This window comes from Mycteria americana, chromosome 1, assembly GCF_035582795.1.
Source record: "Mycteria americana isolate JAX WOST 10 ecotype Jacksonville Zoo and Gardens chromosome 1, USCA_MyAme_1.0, whole genome shotgun sequence".
NCBI lineage: Eukaryota > Metazoa > Chordata > Aves > Ciconiiformes > Ciconiidae > Mycteria > Mycteria americana.
Window position 1 is genome coordinate 53,210,662 of NC_134365.1, and position 27,860 is coordinate 53,238,521.

Below are 27,860 nucleotides of genomic sequence, written 5' to 3' on the forward strand. Positions count from 1 at the left end.
GCATCTTCAAGAAATGAATGAGCTGCTTATACTTGAGGCATTTAATGGTGTGAGATAGCGCTGAGAGTAATCTCTTCCTTCTTTATTCCCTCTCTTCCTTCTTCCCCCAGCCCCAAATATGGATTTACCAGCATTCCTAAAGCTATTCACATTATTCTGAGTAACACATGTAGTAATAGTGCTACTAGCTGAATAGTTGCATGTGCTTAAAGCTGTCTAAATACTGCTGTATAAGTTACACTGAAATATACTGTAGTCTTTATCAAAGTGCTGAAGCAATAGGAACTGGGTTTTGTGTTGTGGTTTTCGGTGGTGGGGTTTTTTTGTTTTGTTTAAAACAATCTCACTTTTATTCCATTAGTTTATCTTGGCTTCTAGACAGACCCAGGTTAAACTTTCAGAACCAATCACAAAATAGAGCAATTGTATGGACTGGTATTAGTATCCAAATTCCAGATGCAAAAATTAGTTGAGTTGTGATGTAGTAAGTATTGCTTAAGTGTGTTTTAGGGCAAGGGCTACAAAAAGTCTGGAAAAAGGCCTGTGTAAGTTAATAGGCATGACAGTGGCTTTTTGGTTTTGGTGGGTTTTGTTCTCGTGATTGGTCATGCTGCTTAGAATGCTGTGCTGAAAACATGACAGATCTTGATTTGCCTGTCTGAATTGGAGCTTTCTAACAGAGCTTGCGCTTTTCCCTTTAAATTGTGTGCTAATCTTTTAATGTGAACCTAGTCTCAGGAGTCTGGTATCAGGCTGTGAATCACTGGAGGATATCACTTGCAGTGTTGAGGCTTAATTTTATGGCACCTGGTCCACGGTAAGGCTGTGAGAGCTTACCTAGTGTCTGAGATGAGAAACTCTCAAGGAGGATCTTAAATTTAAATTCTGTGTGTGTTTTGAAACCTTGATTTGTATTTAAGTAGGAAACAGTGTGAAGGAACTTTTTCTTCTCCCAAGTTCACTTGCTAGCAGCATGCTCAGTACTACCCTACAGAATGCTTTCAGATCTCTCGTAGGCTTGATCTATGTGTGTTTTAGTTTGTCTTTCTTGTGGCACAACTTATGAAAATATCTATGGTATTAAAATCCTGAGTTCCTGCTAATTTCCTTCTCAGATGGTTCTGTAGACAAAATATTTTTTTTAAAAAAAAAGTGCTAACTAGTTTGTGCAGAGTTAAATCAGAAAAGCTGAGTACAAAAAGAATGCCTTTGAATAACAGAACTTCAGAAGGAGGCTCTTCAGCAGAAAAAAAATGTGTAATTGCAAATGAAGCTTGTAAAATTGGCGTGTCTTGTGCATGGTATTTTTGGCTTGCTTTGATATGGCTGAAGTTGCATATTGGGCTGAGAAGCTTTTTAAAAAAAATTTTTAAAAACTTCATCTGACTTACCAAAATAGATACAGGGGTACATTGTGATGTATAATTTTTAAACCTTGTGTTTACAGACTTAGGTGTTTTGGCATACCCTTCATTGTCTGTTAATATTGCTTTTACCGTATGTTTGGTAAATTTACCTATGTTTGTCTAAAACTTCCCGATGACTTTTGCTTTTCTTTTTCTGTAGGGAGTATACCAGGCTGCTTTGCACCAGTGCAACAGCAGGCTATGACAGATGTATGCATACATGCATGTGTTCATACAGCACAGGGTCTACAGGTTAATTCAACTTTTAAAATAATCCTAAGGTGGCATATACACTTGTAAGTGTATGTATATATTGATATCTAAAAGAATAATTCCTCAGATTTTCTGTCCTACCTCACTTTGAAATTCTTTGTCAGCACTGGTAGTTTGTGGTTAGAAAGTGTATCTGCATTGCCTTCTTTATTTAGGAAGAAAATGTGATGTTTTATGGAGGAAAAATGTGTAATGTCTGTGGAGAATTTAGATTTGAGAAGATTGTCAGACAAGGACATTTATGGCAGTGACTAACAAGAATAGGAGAGGTTTCACTACTTCCTGTAGTGAAGGAAGTGGATGTGACTGCTGCAGTTTAACCTAGCTAGTTTGGATCCTGTTGAAGGAGGTTAGGCTTCCCTTGGGCTGTGAAACCTACTTACAGCTTGAATTGCTCTGTTACTGATTGTCTAGAATCATGGTCTAGTAGTTCTGGCGTTGATACGATGAATGAGTATGTAAAATAGATGCTTACAACAGGAGCAGATGCTACTTGTGCTAACCTGATTAAAAATGGTGTGGATGGTTGTTTCACTATCTCATTGTGTATTTTTGAAAATAAGTCACCTGGAGAACAAGCTTTTAAGAGCTTTGATTTTACTTACAGGCTTCACCAAAATGTTAGAACTGTGAAAAGTTATTGTAAGACAGGAACTAGTCTACAATTTCTTGATTGTAAGCTCAGCCCCTCCATCCCTCCCCGCCCCCAAGCTTGGGGGCGGGGAGGGATGGAGGGGCTGTGTGGTGGGTGTTAATAGTAGGAGGAGAGATGTAATTAGGAAAACTTTGGAGCTGCCAAACTGACATTCTCTTAAACTCCCAAAATTGGAAAAGCTACTGATTAAAAAGATGGATTTCATTTACAATAGCTCTTTTTACTATGAATCTGGCAGAGGTGGACAGCAACAGGTAATGTCTTTCAAGTCTTCCATCTATTACTACCTTCAGTGTGTGTCAGAAATCAGATTAATCTAGATGGTTTGAATTACAGGCAATTGCTACTTTATTCTTTCACATCTGGGAAAAGTTGAAGGGATTTTCTATGTAAAATGATACGCACTCAGCAGGAACATATATTATCCCTATATTTTCACAGGGATATGTTAGACTGCTGTTTAATAGTACTTGTTAATATCACAGCTGTTAGAAATTAATTGTCAGTGGTAGTTGTGCACACAAATTGCCATTAGATGGATATAAATATAGTTACATGTTCATCCTGTGTAATTGGAAGGAGCAGAGGTTTTCTATATGTTAAAAATCGGAAAAGTCCGCAAGAATTGCAATCATTTATATATAATTTCAAGATAAGGGCCCAAGTCTCAGTCACATTTAGAGGCTATGAGCTAATTAAAAACACGTATCAGTGTTTGGCTTCTAGATAAAATATTGCTACCAACAATTGTTTAGATGCAAGTTTGCAGAGCAGAACAAGTAATGGCAAAATGAACAATTCTGGCCTGTCTTCACTGCTGCCTGTGGCAGTGAAGTGCACAGCACTTCAGGCTCTCAGCTGGTTGCTAAATGAAAGTATTTAAAGAAAGCAAACTTGAGCTGACGTTTTCCTACTTGGCAGCTGGAGTCTAGTTTACTCAAGAGGGACTTAGCCAACCCAGGCTTCTGTGACAGTCCTATTAGGCGTGTGCCATTTTTGCCTGTGTATGACAGTCTGCCTGGATCAACTTTGTTGTGAAATACAGCAAGTAGAGCCAAGGCCTGAGGCTGGTGTACCAGGTCATCCTCCAGGGAAGTTCGATAGGTGCTGCTGAGCTGACTGAAGGGGTGCTTCTTCAGTGTGCTGGTGCAGGCGCACTAGCAGTTGCGTTATGGCTCTGTGCCCAGAAGTAATAGCTGGGATATTCAGTATGTGCCTCCTGCTTTGCTGTCTTCTGTGCTGACGTTGTTAAGGTATGATCAAGGTGGTGAAAAGTTGGAGTTCTTACCTCTTCAGGAACTGGAGAGCTGAACCGTGCTGTGCCAGTTTTGTACTACGTAAATCCACTAAAATGAGTGAAATCACACTGTATTAGAAAAGGCATAGTTTAAGGTAGTTAAGGCCAAGCATGGGTGCTGTGTTAAATAGCATTATACTTTTAACAAACCAGTAACTAGCAAGTCTTCTGTAAGCGGCTGAAGCCGTTGTAGCATGGGCCATGTCAAGGTGCCTTGCAAGCTTGTCCTCCAGAGGTGAAATGCAGCCGTAGAGGCTGCAGCCAGTGCATTTGGTGGCTTGCCTCCTGACCACGCTTGGTCTTAAACTGCACTGTGGCGGGAGCGGTGAACCTTTTAAGAGAGCAGTCTTATGTTTACCATACTGTGAATAGAAAGTATTCCTAGATGCTAGTAAACAGAACTGGAATCTGAGGCGATACCGAGGACTTTAAACTCATCTTAAAAACTGGGTGTGATTCGAAGTACAACTGCTGTAGAGCATGAATCGAGGCTAGCCTGCCGGTGCCAGGAGCGGGCAGCTGCCGCATGGGTAAGGTGTGTGTGGTGCCTGTAGAGCAGGAGTTGGGGAGTGTCTCCGGTTTGACGTTGCCCTGGGCTGCAACGCAGCCTGAAGGCTGTGGGAAGCGTGTGGGCTCATTGGCAAGCACCCAGAGACGGGCAGTAAGAAGGAAGGATCAGCGGTCTAGGCGGAGGGTTTAACACGGGGAGGGTGCAGCCATGCACCCCTGACTACCCGAGAAGAAACGTCTCCCTGCCGGCGGGCCTTCAGCCGGCAGTCACTGCCTTTCTCCGGCCTGGCGCAGCTGCGGCGCCAGCCTGACCTCTGCGAGGGCAAGGGCAGCCGACGAGTTTCCGTGAGCGCACGGGCAGCCGCGGAGGCAGACAGCGCACTCGCACCGGCCCTCTCCTCAGGGCCGCTGCTGGCCGAGCCATGGCTTGGCCGCCCGGGGCGCGGCGCGGCTGCCCCGGGGACAGGCGGCGGCCGCCCCCTCCCCCAGCGCCGGAGCGCGGTGCGCAGGCGTGGGGGGGGGGGGGGGGGGGGAAGGGCGTTGGCCTCTGCTGCGCGTGCGCCGGTTCGCAGAGCGGCTCCGCCAATCGCCCCGCAGCTTCTTGGGCTGTGGCTCCGCCCCCTGCGCCGGCGAAGGACAAAGTGACGGAGCGGGGCCCGCGGTCAGCCTCTGCGCCGAGCTGCCGCCCCAGCAGCGGGTCCGCGCGCTGCCGCCATCTTAGGAGGTGAGTGGGGGCGGCGCGGGGGCGCCCGCCCGGCGGGACCCGGTGCTCGCCCCCGGGCGACGGGCTGCCTCGCGGGTGCGAGGCCATCCTGCCGGGCCCGTGGCGGGCCTCCCCGTCCCACGCCGCTCTGCTCTTCTCGCCCGCCTCAGGTCGCCATGTTCTCGTCCATCGCGCCGCTCGCCCGGCTCAACCCCTTCTACGCGCCGCACTTCCAGCTGGTCCAGGACGGGGTGAGGAAGCGCGCGGAGCCAGCGGAGGCGCCTACCACGCGGCGGAGCTTGGCGGCCGCATCTGCCGCTGAAGGTGAGACCGGGAGGGAGGGGTCGCGGCGGAGGCGAGGCCTGTGGGCGGTGGAGGCGCCGGTGCCCGCGCTACCTCCGTTTCCGCGGGCTTGTGCCCGTCGGGGTGGTGGAAGGAGAGTTAGCCTTCAGCGGGGCTCGGCCGGGCCGGGGAGGAGCCGGCGCTGGGCCTACGCGCCCGCTTGGAGGACGAGGAAGGGCACGGGCGGGGGAGGCGCTGGCAGCCTCTTCCGTGCTCCCCGAGCGGTGTGTGCTGAGTGGCAGCAAGGATCCGGTGTTACCGGGAAAGGACACAAGAAGGTTTAAGTTCAGAGTGGTTGCAGAGACCCCTGATGGAGTCTGTCTTGGGGACAAGAGAGTGCTTTTTCTGGCTCTACTGGGCCTGCAGCCTCGGGGACTGAGGCTGTAGGCCTGTACTTAGTTCTTCCATGGTTAACAGCAGCATGTTAATCTGGATCGATTTGAAAGACTATCTTTCCCATTCGTTTGTCTTTTCCTTCTTTTTTTTTTTTTTCTTTTTTTTCTTCATTTACAGCTGGACATCTGAACATCCAGACACATTAGAGGGGCCTGCAGCTGTTCTGGGTTTTTTTCTTTCTTTTTTTTTTTTTTTTTCTCCTTTGTAGTTGTGGGGCATACACCAGATAGCTCTGCTGTCTAAGATGCAGTGATGCATTTTAGATTTAAGTGCAAGTGCTTCCTGTACGTTTCCTGATCACTGTCATGACTTCCAAAGGTCAGATCTTGATGATACTCCTAATAGTGGAGGTAGATGTTAAAATTCTAATTCTTTTAAGCTGCTAATAACTTAAAAGCATCTCTCTGCCTTTATTTAAAAAAAAAAACAACAGAGAAGTGCTTTCAGCGAGATACCTCTTCTGAAGTACTATGATTATTGAAGTATATTAGTGCTCTTGCATGAACATTCATGTAACATGTGAAAGAGAGACAGAACTGGGTGTTGGATTTTATTAAGTTTTCAAGAAAGTACTTCTGGCTTGTAGTGTAGTAATCTTGTTGCTAGCTAACTAAAGCCCTAAATTGCTCTTTGGTATGCTAAATACGTGTCGTAGGTGCACTTATTTCTTAAAAGCATTATGTTTAATCTTCATCTTGTTTGTAGGCAGATGCAGTCAAAGATGACCAGAGTATCTTGGTCTTTGTAGTCTTTTCTGCTGTGTTCATTATTTCACATACCAGTTGGTTCTCTTGCCTTTTTGTTGGGAGAGTAACACGTTGCAGAAGATATCTGAGCTTATGCAAGGTCACACAAAGTCAGTACAAACCACAAGACCTTTTGAGTTCAGCTCAGGGCATCAAACATAACACAGATCAGAGACAAAGTGTTTTATCATCAGCTCTTGGAATTTGTGCTTGTTAATGTGTCAGATCAGAAGCAAAGAAATGAAATAGTTATGATGTAGCTATCTTAACAGAGTAGACATGTTTTTGTGCTATATATTTATACTTGAGTAGCTTCAGGGTGTTCGTTTTAAGGTATGTTATGATATGTTAAAATGGTATGTTAGGTATGTTAGAATAACTTCCTTGCCCTCTGTACTACATGTTTAGCTGGTTCTCTTTTCAGGTAACGGTGTTTAGGAAATTTGACTTTACTTCTGAAATAGAAAGTCTGGGATCTACTATGGCTTTTTTTCTTAATGTTGCTATATGACTACAAATTTAGGTACCTGTAAACAGTTCAAGCCTAATTGATACTGGCTTGTTTTTCTTAATTACTGTTTTTGAACACCTAGCTGACAGGTGAGTCTGAATACCACTGTAATAAAACAGATACATAAAGCTCTGCTTTTCTGTGGCTTCTACAAGTGTCTGTCTCTGTCAGTTGAGGAATGTGACTTCAAACTAAATTGTTGTGAAAAAGGGAGAGTGAACCACTGGAACACTTCTGGTATCTGGGCGGCATGGCAACTACTGCAGTACTGTTGTGCTGCAGGCCAAAGATGCAGCTAGACAGAGCTGCCCTGTAACCCAGAGTCTGTTCTCCGATTACACCTGCATAGAAAACCTTGTTTGTGTTTGTTTAGCCAGTCATTGTGGCAAGTTGTAAACAGAATGTTACTGCTGTCTGCAAATCTGCTAGTATAACCAAGCTGTTTTAGAGGTACGTGTAAGTCCCAGACCAGCACATTTACAGTCTTGAGCAGTATCTCAGTTAAAAAAAATTCTCATAGGTTATGCATTATTCTGACTGTTAACTGATTCCTTGCTTTAAGTTTAGGGTTAATACGGTGTCTGTGACTTGGTATTTGTTATTTTAGAATAAAGAAAAAATGACGTTTTTATTGTCTTGGTGATTAATTTTGAAGACTAAGGTGAGAAATGTGAATGTAAAATGCAATGTAAAATCTGGAACATTTTGAAGAAGAAGTTCCCTTATAATAGCAAAGTTATGAGCTGGATAAGCCTGCTAGCATTAACTGGTGCTCTGTAGATGCTGTTGAATGTAACTGCAAATTTTTGTGGATGATCATAAAGGAATTTATTTCAGAAGCAAAAAGACAGGGTAAAGAAGCTCTGAATAAGATAGTTTTTTGCCATCTTCTGATTTTCCATTAGTGTTTCTCTGGAGATAGTTCTTACTAAATTGGTGTAACACTTTAGTGTCTTTTCCATTATATTGGAGTAACACTACTAGATCTAATAGCAAAAGAACCTAGATGATCCCTTTCTACTCTGGGGAATATTTTCTACATAGTGTATTGTTTTCTATATGCATATTCAGTATATTAGTTTTGCTTATATATTTAAAATGGTAAGCATAGTAGCAGAACTGTGCTGTTACCTTATGCTTATTTTGTACTGTTAATTGTAAACGTAAATGTTTTCTGGTTGCATGTAATCATACCCTCTGTAGCTTCTTAAAAAATGGAAGAGGGAAACTATTGTTTTTCAGCTCCAGTAACTTTGCTCTATTGGAATTTGTGAAAATTAATAACTTGCTCTTTTTAAGACTGGGTGGTTTTATACACAGTACTGTATGGAACAGTGCAAATGAAATATCACTTGATTAAATGTGATGTGAAAGATTCTTTAACGAATCTTGTTTATGAGCATTGAATGTGATAATTAATTTAATGAAATTCTGAAATTTCATTAAACAAGCTATATAAATCTGAGGTTCTGTCTTTGAAATGAAATTTTTAAAAATCTGTGTAAAGAATTTGAAAAATTCCTGAAAATCTATCTGTATAAAGAAAAATCTAACACTGATCTCATAGATCTGGATGGTCTCTATTTAAATACAGAAGTTGCACTATCACAGAATATTTAACCAAACCAGCTTTGTCTCCAGAATACTAGAGAAACACTTTTCTTGCTTAATTAATTCCTTGATATAAGAAAATGTTGGACATTGCAACTTTGAGTCATTTCTACTAGGAGCTTCTGGGATTCATTTCTGTGTTTTAAGTGTGTTGTGAGCTAAAACTTGACTGTTTCTTCCATTACTTTTTTTAAAGGAACAAACTCAATTTGGGAGGCCTAGAATCAAATCTTGTTAGTCTAAAAGGTGTTGGTTTAAAGCAAGGGAATTATTTTTTAGTATAATGCTAGAGTTGAATAATATAGCATGGGAGATTATTTCAGTTTAATACTTTTGAGAAGGTAGCACTCAGTCAAAATTGTTTCTTTCCTGATCTTTGTTACCATTTGTGATTGATCATACGTAATTTTTTTTTTCAATTAACTAGAATACAGCTGTGCATATGGCTCAGGCAGATTCTTTATGCTTTGTGGCCTTGGTGGGATTATTAGCTGTGGAACAACACATACAGCACTGGTTCCTCTAGACCTGGTTAAATGCAGAATACAGGTTTGTTCTGCATGTTGGTATGTGGTGACACTGACAAAGCATGTTTAGTGTGGTATAATTAATCTACTAATGAATCGGAGGCATAAACTATCCCCTGGACATCATTGTCCAACAGTGCATGGAGTTTATGTAAAAGCATGGTGTGTCTTTATTTTTTGCTGCAGAATACAGTTGTGAATATGGCTCGCTCAAGTTTTATGCTCTCTGTGGCGTTGGTGGGGTCCTAAGTTGTGGCCTGACACACACTGCTGTTGTACCTCTGGATTTAGTGAAATGTCGTATGCAGGTTTGTATTAACTTAAACATTTCTTAAACTTTTTCTCTATGTAGCCAGCATATTAAGAGTTTACAGCAGGGAAGCAGTCTTTTCTGAATGACAGGAAGTGAGTAAACTTGAATGCTACTTTATCAAGTCTACTGCTGTGAGACTGACGAAATGCCACTTTCAAGACAAGCAGAGGCATTTAGGATAATCTGAATGAATTATTTTTGACTACATTTAAGGCACATTTAACTGACTATATTTGCTAAAAGGCACCCACCACAATGTTACTCTTTGCTGTCTGGTAGGCTATCTAGCGCTAGTTGTGGGCTTTTGGAGGAAGGAAATAGTATCTTTGGTGTTTTGAAGATCTGTGGTTTTTTAGCCTGGAGTGACATGCATGTATAATTTGATCCATTAACATTGTGGATATCACTGCATGGCTTATGGATTGGATACTTTCTAATGATGCCACTTTGAATAGAATGGATAAAACTTGAAATTATATTGGAAGGCCATCAGTGCTTGTGGCTGGTTTCCTTGAAGTGGTTCTTGATTGAACTGAAAGGAGCGTTGTCACGTTGCACTTAATTTGCGATACCAGCTTCCACATTAAAATCGTCTAGTGAACAGCCATGGATAAAAACATACTAATGGATTTATTCAGGCAAATCTGTGCCTCAAGAATAAAGCAAATTAAAGCACACGTCTAAATTTCTGGAAATATAGTAGTTAATGACTTCCCTGTTGCACAGGCTGACAGTGATTATAAAAGTGGCGATTTTGTAATGATAGAACTCCTGAAATTAGGAGGGAGCTATGAACTAGTCAGACCTAGGTCACACTAGGAGTACTGCATGTGATATTTAAAATTGTGTTCTGGAAGGCTTTTATTTAGCTTTCTTTACAACAGAGGCTTTTTCACGTACTTGAGAACACGTGGAATTCTGGTTCCAAACTAGTAATTCCGTAACACATCCGACAAACACAGGGTGCATCAAACGAGGGCAACATGCTGCTTTCTACAAAATTTGCATTGAGACCAGGCTAACTGTGTAGGAATTCCCTATTTCTACTAGTAGGGAGTAGCTGTAACTGAGTATGTGTTTTATTTCTGAAAATGTAGTTTAGGTGCACTCTTCTGTTGTTATGGACTTCAAGATCGGTAGCTTGACTACCCATGCCTAAGGTTGAGTTTCCTGAGAAGGAGGAGATTGATCATGGGTAGAGAGGTTGTAGCATCTCAAACAGTTGTTAATCTGACTGCAAATTGGGTTAATGGGCAAGAAGGCCTGAGAGCTATGCAATGCTGCATATACAGCTTGGGAGCAAGGCCTCATACTTTCCAGGCTTCAACTGCTTGGTAGGTATGTTCAGCTTGGGCTACCAGTCCTGAGCTTCTTACATGCTAAGGGTGGTGATACTTCCCCTTCCTTCTCTGGCACTTAGAGGAAGGTGCAAGAGGAGGGTTCCATGTGGATTCCAGGTGTGACCCTGTAAAACCTGTCAGCATTTATCTCTTTACAGATCCAGTACAGAACATGTTACTAATCCTTCCCAGATTCTCCAGGAAGAAACCCGTTGCCTGCCCTCTCATGTCTTTTTAAGAAGAGGTCACTTTTTATGTAGATGATAATTAAGCATGGTTCTGACATGAACATAGTTTCATTTTACAGTGCCTGCGTAAATACCCAATTTTCTGATATTCTGAATCTTAAAACTGACATGTTCAGGTGAACTAGTTCTCAAGTAGGTTGTTGCCAGACTGCAAGACAAAATATCAGTCACTGCAGTTTGGCATGTGTGTCCCATAGCTCTTTCTGAAAGCTTTGGTTGACTTTTAATTTGATGTCTTCCTTCTTATCCCTCTGAGGAAATGCTGGATGCTGTCAAATACGAAAAGTAACAGTGTGATGTGACTTCAAATTTGTCGGATTGACTTGCTTAAGAATTTCTGTTAAATGATTTCCTTTCACATGAAACAAAATTATTCAAGTTGATCTTTTCTAAATTTCTGATAAGTTATTCATGAAATCTCACTCCAAGTCTTGTGTGCAGAAAATATTTTGTGTATAGCCTTTACTGTGAAGTCAGAGTACAAGTGTAGAAGTTCTTGAGTACTCTTTGATCTGCTTTTTCTCCATCTGTCTTTGTGTGGAGGGATCAAACTAACAGTGGACAAATAACCTTTTCTGATTAAGACTGAAGTGAATTGTCAGGTTTGGTTTCTGGCAACACTTGAGTGTACATAGGCGTGACGTGTAGAGTGGATGAGATTGCTGACGGAAGCTGTCAAATTTTTAAAGAATCTGATCTAAACATAATTATACCAGTATACTACTGGCAGGTGATTACAGTAAAACTTTTCAATACAGAAAGTCGTATTGTTGATTTGGAGAATAAATGTAAAGCAAAATTCAGACAGTTTGGTGGTTCCTGAGTATTGAGGAACATACTGGCTGCTAAAATAAGTTAGGATTTGAGACTAGCAAGTAACCATTACAGTTACGTTAGTGTAACCTTGTGGTGAGTACATAGTCTGTCCAGGGAACCTTAGGAAGCCAGCTGTATGAGGAGTTTTAAGAATTTTATATTTTGGATGGGAGTGTGAGAAGGTAAATAGTAAGCTATATCAAGCAATTAACTGCCTATTCTGTTTAGGTTGATCCACAAAAATACAAGAGCATCTTCAATGGATTTTCAGTGACAGTCAAAGAAGATGGTGTTCGTGGCTTGGCTAAGGGATGGGCTCCAACCTTTATTGGATATTCCATGCAGGGGCTTTGTAAATTTGGTTTCTATGAAGTTTTCAAAATCCTATATGGCAACATGCTGGGAGAGGTAAGCCTTAAGTGGTTTACATGAGGCTATATATCTGGAACATAATAGCATTAGTAACATGGAGTAATCACAAAAGCACCATTTATTAATAAAAATATGTGTTTAAATCCACTTCAGGAAAATGCGTATTTGTGGCGTACTTCGCTGTATTTAGCTGCATCTGCCAGTGCGGAGTTTTTTGCTGACATTGCTCTGGCTCCAATGGAAGCTGCTAAAGTTCGTATTCAGACACAGCCTGGATATGCTAACACTCTGCGGCAGGCTGTACCTAAAATGTTTGGAGAAGAAGGTATCTGGGCGTAAGTATCTCTTGATTTTAATTTTTATTTTTATTCAGGTTCTTGATGAGTATTTTTTCCTAATGAAAGACTGTTGCTAAAACTAATTGCGGCTTTAGTTTATAATACTTCCTGGTCTTTGTATTTCAAGATAACAACTTAACATACTTTGGGGAATCTGTGCTGAACTGGCTGTTAATTCCACATGCTCCTTAGATCCATCTTTGTGAGTATCTTTGTGCTGAGTTCTGCTGGATAACTTCAGTTTCTAGCAGTTCCAGTCAGAGATACTCAGCAACTTTCTGGTTGTACGGTCAAAGATGCTTGAGTCATTGGCATGTAAGAGTAATATAACTGCATGTTAGCTTTCTGTTCTGATAGAAGTGGCTGTAAATATACAAGCCATTTATCACTATTGGGACTTGGCTGGTATGCAGACATGAGCCTTACTGCACTTGTAGTATCAGTACTGCATTACTGCAATGCATTGTAATCTGAAGAGTGACTACAAAAACAGCTGTGCAGCGTAGGGATCAGGTAAATTCAAATTTGTGTTGTTGTTTTAAGTTAGTACTTGGGAACTAATAAAACTTAAATTTCTGTTCTGTAGGTATTGAGACACTTAAGCCTTACAGTGTCAGTATTTAGAAGTTGTCTTCCTGATAGCAACAATAAACTAACTAATGTTTTTTTCAAGTTAGAAATGTACCTTAAATCCTGGAGAAAATGAAACTGAGTTTGTCTCTTCTCTGGTTAAGTTTCTATAAAGGTGTTGCTCCGCTATGGATGAGACAGATTCCATACACAATGATGAAATTTGCCTGCTTTGAACGTACTGTTGAAGCTCTCTACAAGTACGTCGTTCCCAAGCCACGAAGTGAATGTTCAAAAGCAGAACAGCTAGTAGTCACATTTATTGCAGGCTATATCGGTAAGGAATCTTTAAGTCCTACACTTCATTAATGGACTACCGCAACTCTAGAAGTCTTTTCAGAATATCAAATAGATGTAACTAGAATGGGAGAATTTACTTGTAACTTTAAAATTCAATATGTAAGTGGAAAATGGGTTTGTAGTAGGACAATATTCTTAGTTGTTCCTATGTATTACCAATGTTAATGTCCAAGTTTAGAAACTGCAGCCGATTTAACTGAAAAAACTTGAATCTTTGCTATGCTGGGGAAGGTTGAAGGAAGGGGAGAGAAATCTGGATGGAAGGGGGATTTTCAATATCCAGAGTTTCAGAAGGAGTTTTGTTTCAGCAGAAGAGGTACTGCAAGAGCAGAACTGAGCTGTTTTCCAATATTCATGTCACATTTTAAGTATGTATCTGCTGTCCTTTTGGGATACCAGGAGGCTTGACATAACTTCTGTGCAATTTATTAGAAGGTGTGGTTTCAGTTGGTTGTACTTAGTGTACACAGTAATGGTACAGCTAAAACACCACAGAACTAATGTCGAATTATTCTTTCAGCTGGTGTGTTCTGTGCAATTGTTTCCCATCCTGCTGACTCCGTGGTGTCTGTGTTGAACAAAGAAAAGGGCAGTTCTGCTTCACAGGTTCTCATGAGGCTTGGATTCAGAGGTACATCCTTATTTTCATGTATTTTGGCTCAAGTGTTTATGGTGTTTTGGGGAGGATTTCTTTTTTTCCTGGCTTCTTACACTACGCATGCTTTATGTTTTGCTCTACAGGTGTATGGAAAGGGTTGTTTGCTCGTATCATTATGATTGGTACCCTGACTGCACTACAGTGGTTCATCTATGATTCTGTGAAGGTTTATTTCAGACTTCCTCGTCCACCTCCACCTGAAATGCCAGAATCTCTGAAGAAGAAGCTTGGTCTAACTGAATAGCCAACTCATGGACTGACTATGCTGGCTGTCCCAGTGATGAGTTTCATGAAACTTTTATATATTTGACTATGTAGAAAACAAACTCTATATGATGTCATTATTGGTTGTTCCCTCATCCCACATGAGGGTTTAAATTCTACCACTGTCATTGCCTGAAATAAATGAGAAACAGAGCGCTTACTGTCTGTTTACTACTGCATATGTAAGCTTCATTTCATAGCAGCAAATACCTCAAATAGTCCCCCCTGCTCCCCCCCAATAATAAAGAAATTAACGTATTCTACACTTTAGGAACTAGAAAATTGTGAAACAATTGTAACAAAAATAGACTTTCACTGTTTCCAGAGAAGTGCCAAGAACCTATCCTTGCAGAACTGCAGAAACTAACTGCAGTTCTATGCACTTTGAGTCCACTGTTTTATTTGCCTATAACAAGCTGTTACTGTAGAATAGCTGAACTCCTGAATGGCTCAGATGAGAGTGCAGTCTGATAGGGTATCCTAGTTGTCATATCGGTGTTCTCCGTAGAGATAAAAGGAACCTTATACATAATAGAGAGATTTCAGCTTTGGGGTGGTCATCCCAACATAACTAACTTGCGCTTACTTGACTAATTTCTGCTCCTGTTGGCTTTGAACTGCACCAAAGAACTCAGTCCTTTTGGTTGTACTGTGGAATTAAACAGTAGCTGCTACCTTAACAAAAGAAAAGCTGATGTTAATAAAGATTCTCAAAGATACCTGACCACTAAAAGCTTACTACGGCTTTACAGTAAAATAAAAATGGCTTGCCTCTTGTAGAGTTTGACAAACTTGCCGGCTTTTCTCTACACTTGGTACTCCTGTAGGGTTGGGGGGGGGGTGGTTTTGGGGTATTTTGGGGTTTGTTTTTTGTTTTGTGGGTTTTTTTCTCTGAATTAGTTTAACTGTAGTGCTGAGTTTTGGTTGAACTATGCACTTCTACAGTGCAAGAAGCCATACCAATTTTTTTTGGACCTTACTTGATGTGAAGCAATCTAGGCTCCTAGGCACACAAGAGGAGACACTCATGCAATGTTTTGTTAAGGCAATGAGTTTGTTTTTTCCAGTCTTTTACAGAAAGATGAGCATGCTGCCTTCTGTGATTTGCCTGTTCAAGAACCCACAATTGATAATCACATTGAGAAAAATCCAGAAAATGCCTAATAGTATATAAAGGGTTCACCATATCCAGTACTGCTTTGTTAGGAGCTGGAGCATAAGAGTCTGTTGTGCAAAACTGTTTGGATATGCTGCCTTTCAGCATGTGAGCTGATGATAATTGAACTTGGCTTGGCATTCATGTATGTTGTACTGCTCCTTCCTCCTTTGTCCTTCAGAGTCAAAAGGACAATTAAAGCAGGTGCTATTGGAGTAGCATAAATATAATGACCACTGCCTCTTACTAGAGTCTGATGTTGCTGCTGCCTTTTTACATAGCGCTGAGCTTCTCACCCCCTGGGAAAAGCCTCTGACTTCCAAGATTTTGGATGGTTATGGTAAACAAGCTGAGCCTTATTTTGAATTGCCACCTTTCAAAATGTGGAGTAAAACCTAAAACTGCTCTATTTCCCTGTCACCATGACACTAAACACACTCTCGGAGTGGTTGGTATCAACTGCATTATACAGCAAAGTCAAATTCCGTTAAGTATAAATAAAGCATTTGTACAAGTACTTTGGTCTTGAATATTTCAATATATTTCATGATATAAGTATGTGCATCTTGCTGCCCCATTGTGAGTGGGAAGCTTTGAAATTATTTAACGCATCGCTAAATGCTCCTAAGAGCTTCCTTGGAGAAGAGTATTAACTATGACTTGATCTTGTATCAAGACCGTTGATGTTAAATCAGCTTTTGAAGTTAACTTTTTTATGGGGTTCAACTTGTTAGAAAAAGTAGTATCACTTGTGTACTGAATATCATAGTTTCTTTAAAGGCATGTTTTAACTTGGTAGACTTCTTTTGTTTGCTGGAACACATCTCAAGTTCCTTCTAATCCTGGGAAAGTGGAGCACTTTTGTCAACTTTTAAGGCTGGCAGAAGAGTGAGACAAACTTGACTCATACAGTGAGGTAGTCTGATAAGGTCAAGTAATCCAATGATAAGCTAAATTTCTCAAGAGTGTTTCTTGTCATTCTATGTGTGGAGCAAAATCACCCAATTTTTCTCTAGAATTGGGTCACCTTTGGGCAGCCGTTTTAAATATGTGCAGTAATAAGAGAATCTTAAACCTATTTTCTCATTGCTCAAGGGTAGACCTGAAGCTATCTTTTTAAAGATGCTCAGATAATTTTATCAAGGTAAATCTGAGATAAGACTAGGAGGGGCAGCTAGCTATTCCCCCTTTCTTCTGTTACTGAGAAAGGGAAAATATACTTAGTGCTACTGCCGGTGTTGTGTTTCAGTGGAAAACCCAAGAAGGGGAGAGAATTGCCTTGCAGCTACTGAATTCATTGACATTCAGCCATAGGCTTGTTTGGATGCTTGAGATGAAGGGGTCTAACATATAAAATGCTGTTGCTTAAAGAGTCACCTACTGAAATGTCAAATAAGCTTCAGTGGGAAAACTGTAGTATTGAAATGCATTTAAAAGGTCAACTTTGTCATTAATAACCGTGCTTTATAGCATAATGTGTGGTACATTTTCTGAAAGTCAAGAAGATGGAGCAGGGGAGCCACAGTGGTTTTGATGGACTTGTGCTTGCATTGCAAGGAAAGTCCTGCATCGAAAAGGAGCACTCCATTTTGAACGAAGTATAACTTGGATAACTCTAGACCAGTCACTAAATTCAGAAGTGCTTTGTAAAACATTGATTATGTATATGCTGCTTGTGTATATTGTTTTATGAAGGAGAAAACATCCTTTCTTGCTATTACTGGAGCTGAGATCAGCTTTCTGGTTTAAAGTGTACTGTCTATATAAACTTGGAGTAACAACTACATTCACACCTTGTGTTTGTATCAGGTTGTACTACAGGTCAAATGTGCTGATACTCGCCGATACTTGCTGAAATGCTTGTTACGTATCATTTTAAAATGGGCTGTAATAATACAAATAGTTGTAATTCATTTACATTTCTACATAGCAATTATGTAGTTCACAGTGAAAACAATAAACATCCTGCTTTTTTATAGCAAAGATGAGTACCTTGGATAGCTGAGCATAGCAGCTACATGGCCTTGTTACAGGATACGATTTTTGTAATTCGAGTGATGTGGGACAAGGATGTTGCTAGCAGAAACTTTTTGGCTAAGCTGATGTTCCGGTGTCTAAAAGTAGATTTTAACATGTTGGGATTACTTTGCTGGTGTCATCTTTCAGCACTGATCACTTAATGCTATTGCTGTTTGCCTTTTTTTTTTCTTCCTTGTGAGTTGCTGGCTAGAATATAATTGGCCAGTTCTGTACCTGCATACTTAGTTAAAAGCAAAGCTGTCCCGAGTACCGCTACAGGTTGGGCTGCATGGGATGATATGTTTTAAGTAGCACAGCTGTAATTTTCATTATTATCTGAATCTCTCAATCACTTAATAAAATTGTAGAGAGTATCGGTGAGTGCCCCTAGAAATGAATTAAGTAAGGGGTTGTAGTTTTACTGAGCTGATACTCTCCCCACCCCTAATGGTACTAACCCAAGGAGGTGAGGTTAGTAGTCTGCTGTAAATTTATGAAAAATACCTCACTCTCTGCCTCATCTTTTCCACTGTAGAAAGAGCTTTGCCTCTGTCCTTAGACCACTGTAATTACAAAGCACCTCTAAAACTTGCATTTAATTTTTTTTTTAGTACAAGGGAGGTGTGTGCTTGAAGGGCAAACGAAGATTTGTAATACCTGTGCAGGCTGTGGGGGAATTACTGATCACTCGTCTTACTTCTGAGGACAATACAGTGGGTGTGTAAACTTTAGATCCAGATTATTTTTTTTCCAAGTAAACTTTGCCTCTTGTGACTGAAACTTTTTCTCTTTGGCTTGTAGCAACAAAGTTTCTGAAAGATCATAACGCTTTGGACCTGCACTTCCTGGGAAGGAAGGGTGGGTGGTCTGCATACATCTATAGATAAATTAATGGCTCTGTGACATTTTTTGCATACTTAACTTCCCATGGAGACCATGATCAGGACTGTATACTCAGCTTTTCACTGGCAGATGTGTTCTAAGGTTTGGAAGTTTATTCATTTGGGGGTTGAAAGTGAAATCAACAGTTGTTTATCCTGGCTTATTTTCTGGTTACTGTTCCAAAGAGAGTGTGTGCTCTTTTCATCCAGAAAGACCTCTTTGCTGTGCCAAGACTTCTCTGATTAACTGCACAACTGGAGCATATTTTCCACTTCTCTTCACTTGTGTAGATAGTGCTCTACTGGTTCTCCAGTTCTGCCTCTCTGGATTTTTACTGGCTATTGACCACAAATGATCCATTCATAAAGTTGAAAACAAAATAAATAAAATTACTACAGCCCATGATGCAATTAGTCTTTTGACAGGTTTATCCTTGTGGTCTGTCAGGTGGACTGGAAAGGGGTAAAAGAAAATTGGGAGGCAGGAATGGACCTATACCAAAAAGAGGAAAACTTGATGAAACAAAGCATTTGAGGTTGACCAAGGGCAACAAAGCAAGCAAGGCACAGAAGACCAGCAACATGAAGCAGGCCAAAAGATATGGAATGCTGAATGAGGGTTAGAATAGTGAGGGAGGGGAATGGTTGTATCTTCCGCACAACAAAGAGTCTAGTAGCTGCAAGATGTTCAGGTATGACCAACTAAATGTATGCTTATACTTCTTGATATAATTTCATTTACAGGGATTTTCTTAGTTGCTGTATCTCTACTAATCGGTTTTATAATAATTTTTATTCCTATTCAATGCACTTTTTCCCCTTTCCTCTGCTAAACCCATTTCCATTATCTTGTTACTTCAGTCTACCACCTACCGCATTTTCAAATGTCTCAGATCTCTTAAACTCTTGCTCTTCACCACAGAAGTACTACCAGTGGCTCATACCAGTCTAACCTTTTGGGACCTAAGCATTCCTGAACAGATAGTGTGACACTGGGAGAAAGCCATCAGTAGGGTTAGTAGGTCTTTCCAAGCATTGTCCCCATAGAGAGTTTTGTGTTTTAAACACATAACGGTGCCGCACAGTAATTATAATTTAGTTATAAAGCCTCACAGAAAACCTTATACAAATTATTCCATCTAAATGTGTGACAAACTTTCTGCAAGGCATCAGCAATATTTCTGGGCAATGCTTGCTTCACTGCATTTACCTCTTTAAATATTGATTACTTAAAAAAAAAAAAGTGCTATAGTTTACAAAAATCATAGCGTGAATATATTGAGACAAATATTAAATTGCTACTGCAGTTTGACTGACTCTCGTTTAACTCTATCTGGAAGCCACAATTTTATTCCTTCCTTTGGAGCAGGAAAGGAAAGCTGAAGATCTGTCAGTTTTGGCTCCTGCTTTCTTCATGAAAGCAAACTCTGAAGGTAAGAACATTTTATGCTTTAACACTTTTTTATTGTACAAAACAAAGCAATTTATTAAATGTAGCATCAGTCATCCTTCAGAAAGACGAATACATGCAGAGAGACATGGTTTTTGCTCACATTATAGGTTGTCCCTTGAAATCAGTATGACTTTTTCCTGTCCTTTTCAAAGGAAGAGGACAAATCTCTAGTTAAGTTTCGGTGTGCTTCTAAATGAAGCCTTTAAATATTGTCTTTCTTCTTCGTACTACACGTGATGGAGTTAACATTCCTCAAATGCTACTGTTCTTTAGGCAGTGGCATTTCACAGTGATCAAGTCATGCCTGAAATCTTGGTTATTTCATCTTTCATATCTTTGATCTCAGTTTGAACTCTTGTTAGATTGGCCAATTTCTCATTCAATAAAGCAATTTCCTTCTCCCGTCGTAATACGTCCTCCACTAATCTTCCTATCCTCAGTGTTAGGTCATTTATTAATGGCTCCAAGATGGCAAAATCCTTTTTAAGTTTGTACATCTTGGGTTTTAAATCATTTGCAAATGTAACTGTCTTCAGGACTTTTGCTCTGTCACCTTCGAGATTCAGAAGTCTATCTGAATGCTTGTTAAAATCACTCCTTAACTCAGATAATGCTGTCTTAATTTGCTCAATTTTTCTTGCATTACTGGATGCCAAGCTTTGTAGTTTTGTACTTCGATCGATGCTACTGGTAAGCAGGTCACCTATATTTTTTACTGTCTTCTTTTCTCCTTTTTCTACTTTATCTTCTAGTGTTTGCAAAGAATCTGTCAATGCAGTCATATCTGAGACTAGGCCTGAAATGCGCCTTATGTCAGTTTTTACTGTCACAATCGTCAAAGTTATGTTTTTTGCTACAGAAGCTGCGTTCTGTTCAACACTTGAAACTGCATGAAAAAGGGCTGTTAAATTCTTCTGCAGTTCTTCTTGTTTTTTAATTATGCTGCTAGACCACGTTTTCATTGTATAAATATCTTCCTGCAGATGTTTAATGTGAGAAATTATTTGAAGATCTTCCAGCTGTTCCATTAAGTTCCAACTCTTTTCACACTAGAGGGATACAAATAAAAATAATTGACACGATTTCTAGCTTAACAACTCACATCAAAATTAAAGCTATACTCTAATGAAATATCTTACTATTCTGTTATTGAAATTCAGCGCAAGCCCTGTCTTTAGGAAATAAACTTCTGTTGCAACACAACAAAAAATTTCATTTTTTTCCTTTCAGTATACCTAAAAAATTCAAATGTTACTACTTTTTCTATTATAACAAAAATTACAGGAATGTGCTATATGACTTTTCAGCATGACCTCTGAAAACACAAGTCATCAAATGCAATCTTCTTCTGATTTATGGAAATTTTTGTATTAAGCCTATAACCTGCGTGATCCAGAGACACATGTAGAAAGATATTCAGAAGCGTTTTAGAAAGATGCATACTTTAAAATTCTCGTATCCAAAAATCATGGACCATAATTAACTGATGTGTTTTTATTTTGGTAATCATAATATGTATTTTGAACATGGTGTTCACAGAAGAAAAAGCCAAAGGAATTAGGCATGGTTCCCTTTTCTTTAAATAGCCACCAAAATAGTTCACAGGGAAAACATTCCTTAAACAGCTTGCCTCCATAAAAGCTATGTTAATGAGGGAACACTCATGCTACTGTTGGATTTTTGGCTGAATTTGCTAGTTCACTTTTTTTGGTTTTTTAATGACCGATTCTGGGTTTTCAAATTTGAGAGGAAGAAGGGAAAATACCCGAGTGATACTATCTTGTTCAATCCCCAACAAGTCTATGTAGAACTTGGAGAGAAAAAAACCCCACCAAACGGGCAAGCTGAAACACATTCTAAGAGGCTATGATTAGTTTCATACTAATCCTTTTGTTGACACTAGTAGTAAAAATCTCACCAAAGAAACATAATTTTTAACTTTTGATAGTGTTGGTCATTCCTCACTAGCACAGAACTGTTTGCTTAAAAACAAAATACCAAAATTTAGGTTGTGGAGAGTTGTGCTGGTTTCCTAGGCAATGGGATGAGGATTTCCTGTTCAATCTCATGGACATTCAGCTTTCAATAGGGTTGAGGTTGATGAAAGACATTAAATGGGGGAGCATACCAATGGTAATTTAGCCACCCTTCCCCAAAAATATATGAAGTAGGAACACACTTGTGAAAAGTATTTAAACAATTCTGTATAGAATAGTATTTCTTATTGGAACACTGAACACTAAAGTATTTATTCCATACCCTTTCTGGAAGAGCAATTTCTTTTGAATTAGGTTATGGATCAGGACAGGGCAATCCACTAAAATGTATTTTTATTGAATATGACTAAACAGATACAAATCTGTACATAAGTAATAAATATATGAAACTGATAAACTTTATAACATTGAGAAATGCTGGTTTAACAGTCTCTTGAATGGGCAGCATTAGCTGTTTAGTGAAGATTAGATAATTAATCTTCTAGAATTAGATAATTCTAGATAAATGAATGTACAAAACCAGAATAATTTAACTGAAGCCTGATTAAGTTATAAATGTTGTGGGTTCATACTGTCTACTAAGCAGTCTCCTGAGTTCAGAAATCAGGAACTGGAAATTGTCAAGATATAAGTCTGTAGATACTAATTTATGGTGGTCCCAAGATCCAGATTTCAATGAACAGCTACCAGGCCTATTAGGTAGTACTGTGTCCTGTGTAAGTAGATCTATGGATAAATTAGATATTCCCTGCCCCCAAGTACATAACTCCATAGCTTTCATGAATTGCTTTTGCAGCTCTTGTTTCCCAGAGTTTGGTGAATCAATGTCAGTGACACTGTTAAGTTTTTTTCCCCTTTGAAATGCAATGCAATACCAGACACGTCATGTAATGCCTAACAGAGAACATTCTACAGAAGAAAAGCTTAAAGCTTGTTTCTAACAGCACCATAACAAACAAGTCGTCCCCCTCCCCCCCCCCCCCAATACATTCACTGATCACATCAAACTTGCAAATTAAATGATGGAAGAATCTAACAGGAACATCTGTTAGTAAGAACTTCAATCTGTATGTAGTCCAATGACTTCAATGGCAGAACAAAACTATGTCAGTGATTTTAGAAAGTTTGAAAAGGCTGGAAATGAGGGCTAAGGAGGTTATTTGCATGGGGTCAAACAAATAAAAGGTAACACCAGCTGCTATGAAACCCCCTGCATATAAATACCAGTACAAGACAGGGTTCTCCGTAAGGGGCACTTTACTTGTGTTTTCTGTAATGCTGTTGTACATAAGTTTCAGCTGTTAAAAATGTGCTTAGTGCTTTCCTGCACATAGTATGTAGATCCCAGTAAGAACTCTGACATTGAGAAGTCTGTACCGTAAGCGCAAAAACATTATGGTATATAATACATTAAAAGCAAGGTACATGCATATCTGCCTAGAGCTATGAACTTAATTGTTCATTGTGTAACAAGTCCATAGAATATAATACAAAAAGTAAAAATATAAAAAACAAAGTAGTGAGAACTAAATATAAATTTTAATCTGATATTTCTGGTTTTGATTTTTTTTCTTAAATCTAAATACTTTGCTTCAAATTCCATTTTAATAAAAATGATCTTTTAATAAATAAGCTAAAAATTCCTTTGTTTATTTAAGAAAATACTCCTTGCCTCCTCCAACACAGTATTTCTTGCTCTCTATCCTCTTTATTATAAGTTTGCCTTTCAGTCTGATCCAATGCCTATTTAAATTGATGACAATATTTCAGCTACCCTTAACATATGTTGGAGTCACATTATTTATAATAAATTAAAGTGCTCTATCATCAGTGAAAACCCTAAGTCCAAATTAACTTCTCCCCATTCTGGTCATTTTCTAAGTTATAGCTTTCTAAAGATACTTCTTTTACTTTTGAAGATGCTTCTATGTCATGCACTACTTCTTCTAAAACCACTATTTTATTTTGCCCTTTCAATATGTTATCATTGTACTGCATGCCTTCAAGAACCTTTTGCATTGCCATTGTATCAGAAACAGTTTTCAACATATCATTTTCCACAGTATACAACTCTGTTGTTAAGTCCTCTATCTTTTTCTCCATACTTAGCAATTCACTTGATAATCTAAGAATAGAGTGAATAGCATTTTCAATTGTTGGCAAATGGGTCTTGCACTCCTCAATTTTAGGCTCATAGTTCGCAAGTTTCTGATTCAGGTCTGTGTCCTTGGCTACGAGACTATTCTGTTCTTCTTCTAGCTTTTCAACTGCCTTTGCATGCAAGTCCAACTTTTGTTCAACTCTAGAGAATTCATCATCTTCTTGCCTTTTTAGTGTTTTAATATTTCTGGCTGTACTGTCTTCCAAATCTCTTACTCTTTCTGAAAGGGATTTAATTCTTTGGTCAACTTCATTAACTTGGGAAGTAACTTCTGTATGTATGAACTTCGCTTCAGATTTTAAACTACTAGTGTTTGTGTTCATTTCATCCAAGCTTCTTCTCCAGGAATTTGTAACCTTTTGGAACTTCTCATTAATGCTCTGCATCTTTATAGAGAGAGACTGTTCATTGTTGTGAATATCATTTACGATGTTATGAAGAGAAGATATTTCCTGTTCAAACTCAGTCATCACAGATATGGATGAGGCAGCTTCTCGTAGGATACCTTCAGAAGACTCAAGCTGCATTTATAACACAAAACAATGTCCATGTCTACTTAACAGAAGTAAGAATAGAAAACTATTTGCACTTATTTAACAGAGAATAAAGTCCCTTTGAAGCTACTTTGTTACAAAGCTCCTATATGATTTGTTTTTATATTTCATCTTTAAAATATTCATTAACCTAGCATGAAAAAGTCACAGAAAAGAGTGTGTTTGTTGTTGTATTTCTATAGAATACATGCCATTTTCTTTGTTGTCAATCCCTTATTTTCCATGGTGGTGGGGTTTTTTTTGGTAAAATATATCACACTGCAAAACGTTGCATGGGATTTACGTAATCTGAAGTGTAGTATATAAATATCTAAATTACATCATGTATAAATGACATCATTATGAGATCAGTGCTAAAACAACTCAGTGGCATAAGCCATGCTGTACTCCCACCATTATCTGTAAGATATAGGGGATAATTCATCAGCCAGCGCAAGTTTTCTACTTGATAATGTCACACATAGATAAGAAAATAAAATAGCAATGAAAAAATATTACTAGCACTTCATTATGTCTTTCATATTATTAGAACAAGTCTACTACATAAAAATGCCTGTACATTTTCTTCAAATCAATGTATATTAGAATTATACACAGAACAGTACAAACAGAATGAAGTATGAGCATAAAGGTAAGTTTTTCAAAACAGTTCAGTGTCTAAAAAAATAATACTGAGATACAACCACTATATTCACATACTTGAACAATGGTATGGATTGACACATTTAGTCACATGAAATATTCTCCAAAGGCCTATTCACAGGCAAGTAGAACACATTATGAAAATTTATATTAAAAGTCAGTTAAGATTAAATAAATGACAACAAAGTAAAACAACAGCAAATGTTCACCAGAGATTATCCAATTAAGATGTTAATGATTACCTTTTCAGAAATTAAGTTAACTTTATTTTCCATATCCAGGAATTTTTCAGCTTCTTGCTGTAAGAAACTGTACTTTTTTTCCACACCAGCAAATTGACCTGACTGCTGAAATAGGAACCTGCAAATTGCAAGTAAATAAATAGTAAACATAACTACATAATTAGCATATATTACATGTTCCAGGACCTGGTTTGCAGCAATCCGTTACTGCAGGGATTTGTGCTCACAGAATTTGCTAGATCAATACATGAGAGAAAAAAAATATTAGGATTTAATGAAGCTGATCAGTCTACATACTGGACTTATCTTCCAAGAGAGGTGGAAAAATAAGGAAACATCCATAGAAGTGATTCATTTTTACATTGTATGCCATTCAAACAGGAAAAATGTCTGATAAGACTTCTGACATAGGGAGGCCCTTACATGCTCATAATGCACTGCCTCACAATATAGTTTATCAATAAAGTATTATTTAACCGGTGGAAATAAAACACAAAAAAATAATTTGGACTTTCTTGCAAAGCATCACAAAATCATGCATAGAAGCCTTTGGATTTAGAGAGGCTGCTTAACTCTAATGTTGTTTAACTGTAACCATCCAAGAATATATGGTGCATTATGGCAAAGTTTGTATAGCTACTGCTACTTGTATAGCTACTGTGACAATGCTAGCTTTGAACAGACAGTAGAGATCTCAATCCTGTACTTCATACACATTCTAGATTCATTTACCGGGAACTTGGGACCTTTTTGAACTGTAAGCACTTTATACCGTTAAAAAGGAAATGAGACAACCATGCAAAACCCCCTGAATTTTGCTGGATGTTTATTAATCCCAAAACAAAGTTTATTGTAGACTATGCAGGGGTCCTCTAGCAGTAAGAACAATTTTATCTAGAACAAGAGAGTTTATTTAAAATACTTGTGCTTTCATAAATTGATATTTATTAGTATATTGAATAGCAATTAGAAGTTTCAAAAGATCTACAATAGTCTACAGATTAAGTTAGGCAATAAAAGCTAAAATGCTAGCTACAGATATATAAATGCAAACCAGACATAAACAGATATACATAAAACAGTAAGCAGAAGCATCACTAATCATTTTATTCTACTATGTTGTTCTGTTTCTCAAAGATTTAGATAATGAAAATTGGGTTATGTTAAAATAAGAACAAATTTTACCTTAATTTTCAAATTGATGTCTAGAGTGTAATAATCTGGACTAATTTCTTGCACTAGAGTTCTGAGAATTTCATCATATCATTTCTGCATGAAGCTCAGTTTCTGATGGAACTAAGGTACTGATGCTACTAAGATATTCTAAAACTTCTTTTACAAAGATATTTGACCTTTACTTGAAGGCTCCACCTGATGAACAATTTACCACACTGCTGAGCAAATTATTTACAGAAAACTCTTACTTCACTTCTACTGTTGATTTATTTATTACCTGTCAAATGAGCCTTGTTGTACTTATTGTCAGATTTAAGTTGCTCTTCACAGTTAGATGTAGTCTCCAAAGCAGGTATTTACAATTAATGAGCAAGGCACCTTTTAAGCTTTCAACATAATAGAACAGTTTGAGCTTCTATAATCCCTCACTGTATAGCAACGTTTCCACACTTGTGGATACTGCTAATCTTTTCTTGATCCTTCTAGCTTTAACAAGTTTCTACAGTCACTTAATGCAAACATTATATTCAAATGTAACTAATCATATTGCCCGTGACTGAATACAGTATAGAATACAAAAGAAAATACTAAAATCGACTTTAGAGGCTTACCTACCAGGTCAGCACCATGCAAACAGCAAGGGAAATTATGCTCAAGCTTGTCCGTAAATCCATCCAAAAGGAACTCTGATTATTGCTGGTCCTGGGACTTGCCAGCTTCCCACAATTCCTGTGCTTCTCAACCTCTTGTGAAACTTCACTGGTCTTGGATGAAGAAGTACCTTTTTTTCTCTGCTTAACTTCAGACATTTTGTGTTTTTAAAAAGCAGAAGTAAAAGAGAGAGCTAGAAAAAAAAAAAAACACACAACACCAAACAACCCCAAAAAGGACTAGTTACTTCTAAGCATCCCCAAATATAACCTTTTGCCCTTTAGTTACACAAGTACACCCCCAAAAATGTTTCCTTCAGTGTTTACTGTTTTCTAGTTATGTGAACTTTTGTGAAGTGTCATAATACTTTTATAACACTTTGTGAAAATTTGTTTTCTATACTATAGAGCACTGCTTTCGTATTTTCTCAAACTGAACTGACTTTTCAAACTTTAGCTAATTTCACCTTTCCAGAAATATTTCATCTGTTGTACAGTAAGACATTTTGAAGATATATTTAAAATCACAAGGACTGAAAGCATATTTCTTTTTATATTTGATTACTGTCACAATTTCATCAGCAATTTCACTATCCTGTTTTACTTGTCGATTTTTTAAAAAAAGTTATTACCTACTCCACATTAAGGGGAAAAAATAATTTTCTCATTTTAA

General features: G+C 38.6%; 2 protein-coding genes and 1 non-coding gene across 7 annotated transcripts; 2 read left to right on the forward strand and 1 right to left on the reverse strand.

Moving 5' to 3' along the window:
- The first annotated feature begins 4,706 nt into the window (after positions 1–4,706).
- Positions 4,707–14,410, forward strand: SLC25A3 (solute carrier family 25 member 3). 2 transcript variants are annotated; one of them, XM_075497630.1, is made up of 8 exons: positions 4,707–4,865; positions 5,015–5,168; positions 8,878–8,999; positions 11,923–12,102; positions 12,220–12,401; positions 13,139–13,311; positions 13,855–13,965; positions 14,076–14,410. In XM_075497630.1, the coding sequence occupies exons 2-8, from the start codon at positions 5,021–5,023 to the stop codon at positions 14,234–14,236; spliced, it is 1,077 nt and encodes a 358-aa protein (XP_075353745.1). In that variant the 5' UTR covers positions 4,707–4,865; positions 5,015–5,020; the 3' UTR covers positions 14,237–14,410. The 2 variants fall into 2 exon arrangements, with proteins under 2 accessions (XP_075353745.1, XP_075353735.1); XM_075497620.1 differs by lacking the exon at positions 8,878–8,999 and adding an exon at positions 9,164–9,285.
- Positions 12,583–12,822, forward strand: LOC142405096 (small nucleolar RNA SNORA53). Its single transcript, XR_012774070.1, has one exon. It is a non-coding gene; the product is annotated as a small nucleolar RNA SNORA53 (small nucleolar RNA).
- Positions 14,411–19,744: 5,334 nt separating the features above from the next.
- Positions 19,745–27,860, reverse strand: IKBIP (IKBKB interacting protein). 4 transcript variants are annotated; one of them, XM_075497599.1, is made up of 4 exons: positions 27,149–27,285; positions 25,362–25,479; positions 24,139–24,444; positions 19,745–20,814 (listed from the first exon to the last, which is right to left on the reverse strand). In XM_075497599.1, the coding sequence occupies exons 2-4, from the start codon at positions 25,392–25,394 to the stop codon at positions 20,059–20,061; spliced, it is 1,095 nt and encodes a 364-aa protein (XP_075353714.1). In that variant the 5' UTR covers positions 25,395–25,479; positions 27,149–27,285; the 3' UTR covers positions 19,745–20,058. The 4 variants fall into 4 exon arrangements, with proteins under 4 accessions (XP_075353714.1, XP_075353697.1, XP_075353723.1 ...); XM_075497582.1 differs by having other exon boundaries at positions 19,757–20,814; positions 27,153–27,839; XM_075497608.1 differs by lacking the exon at positions 24,139–24,444 and having other exon boundaries at positions 19,764–20,814; positions 27,153–27,400.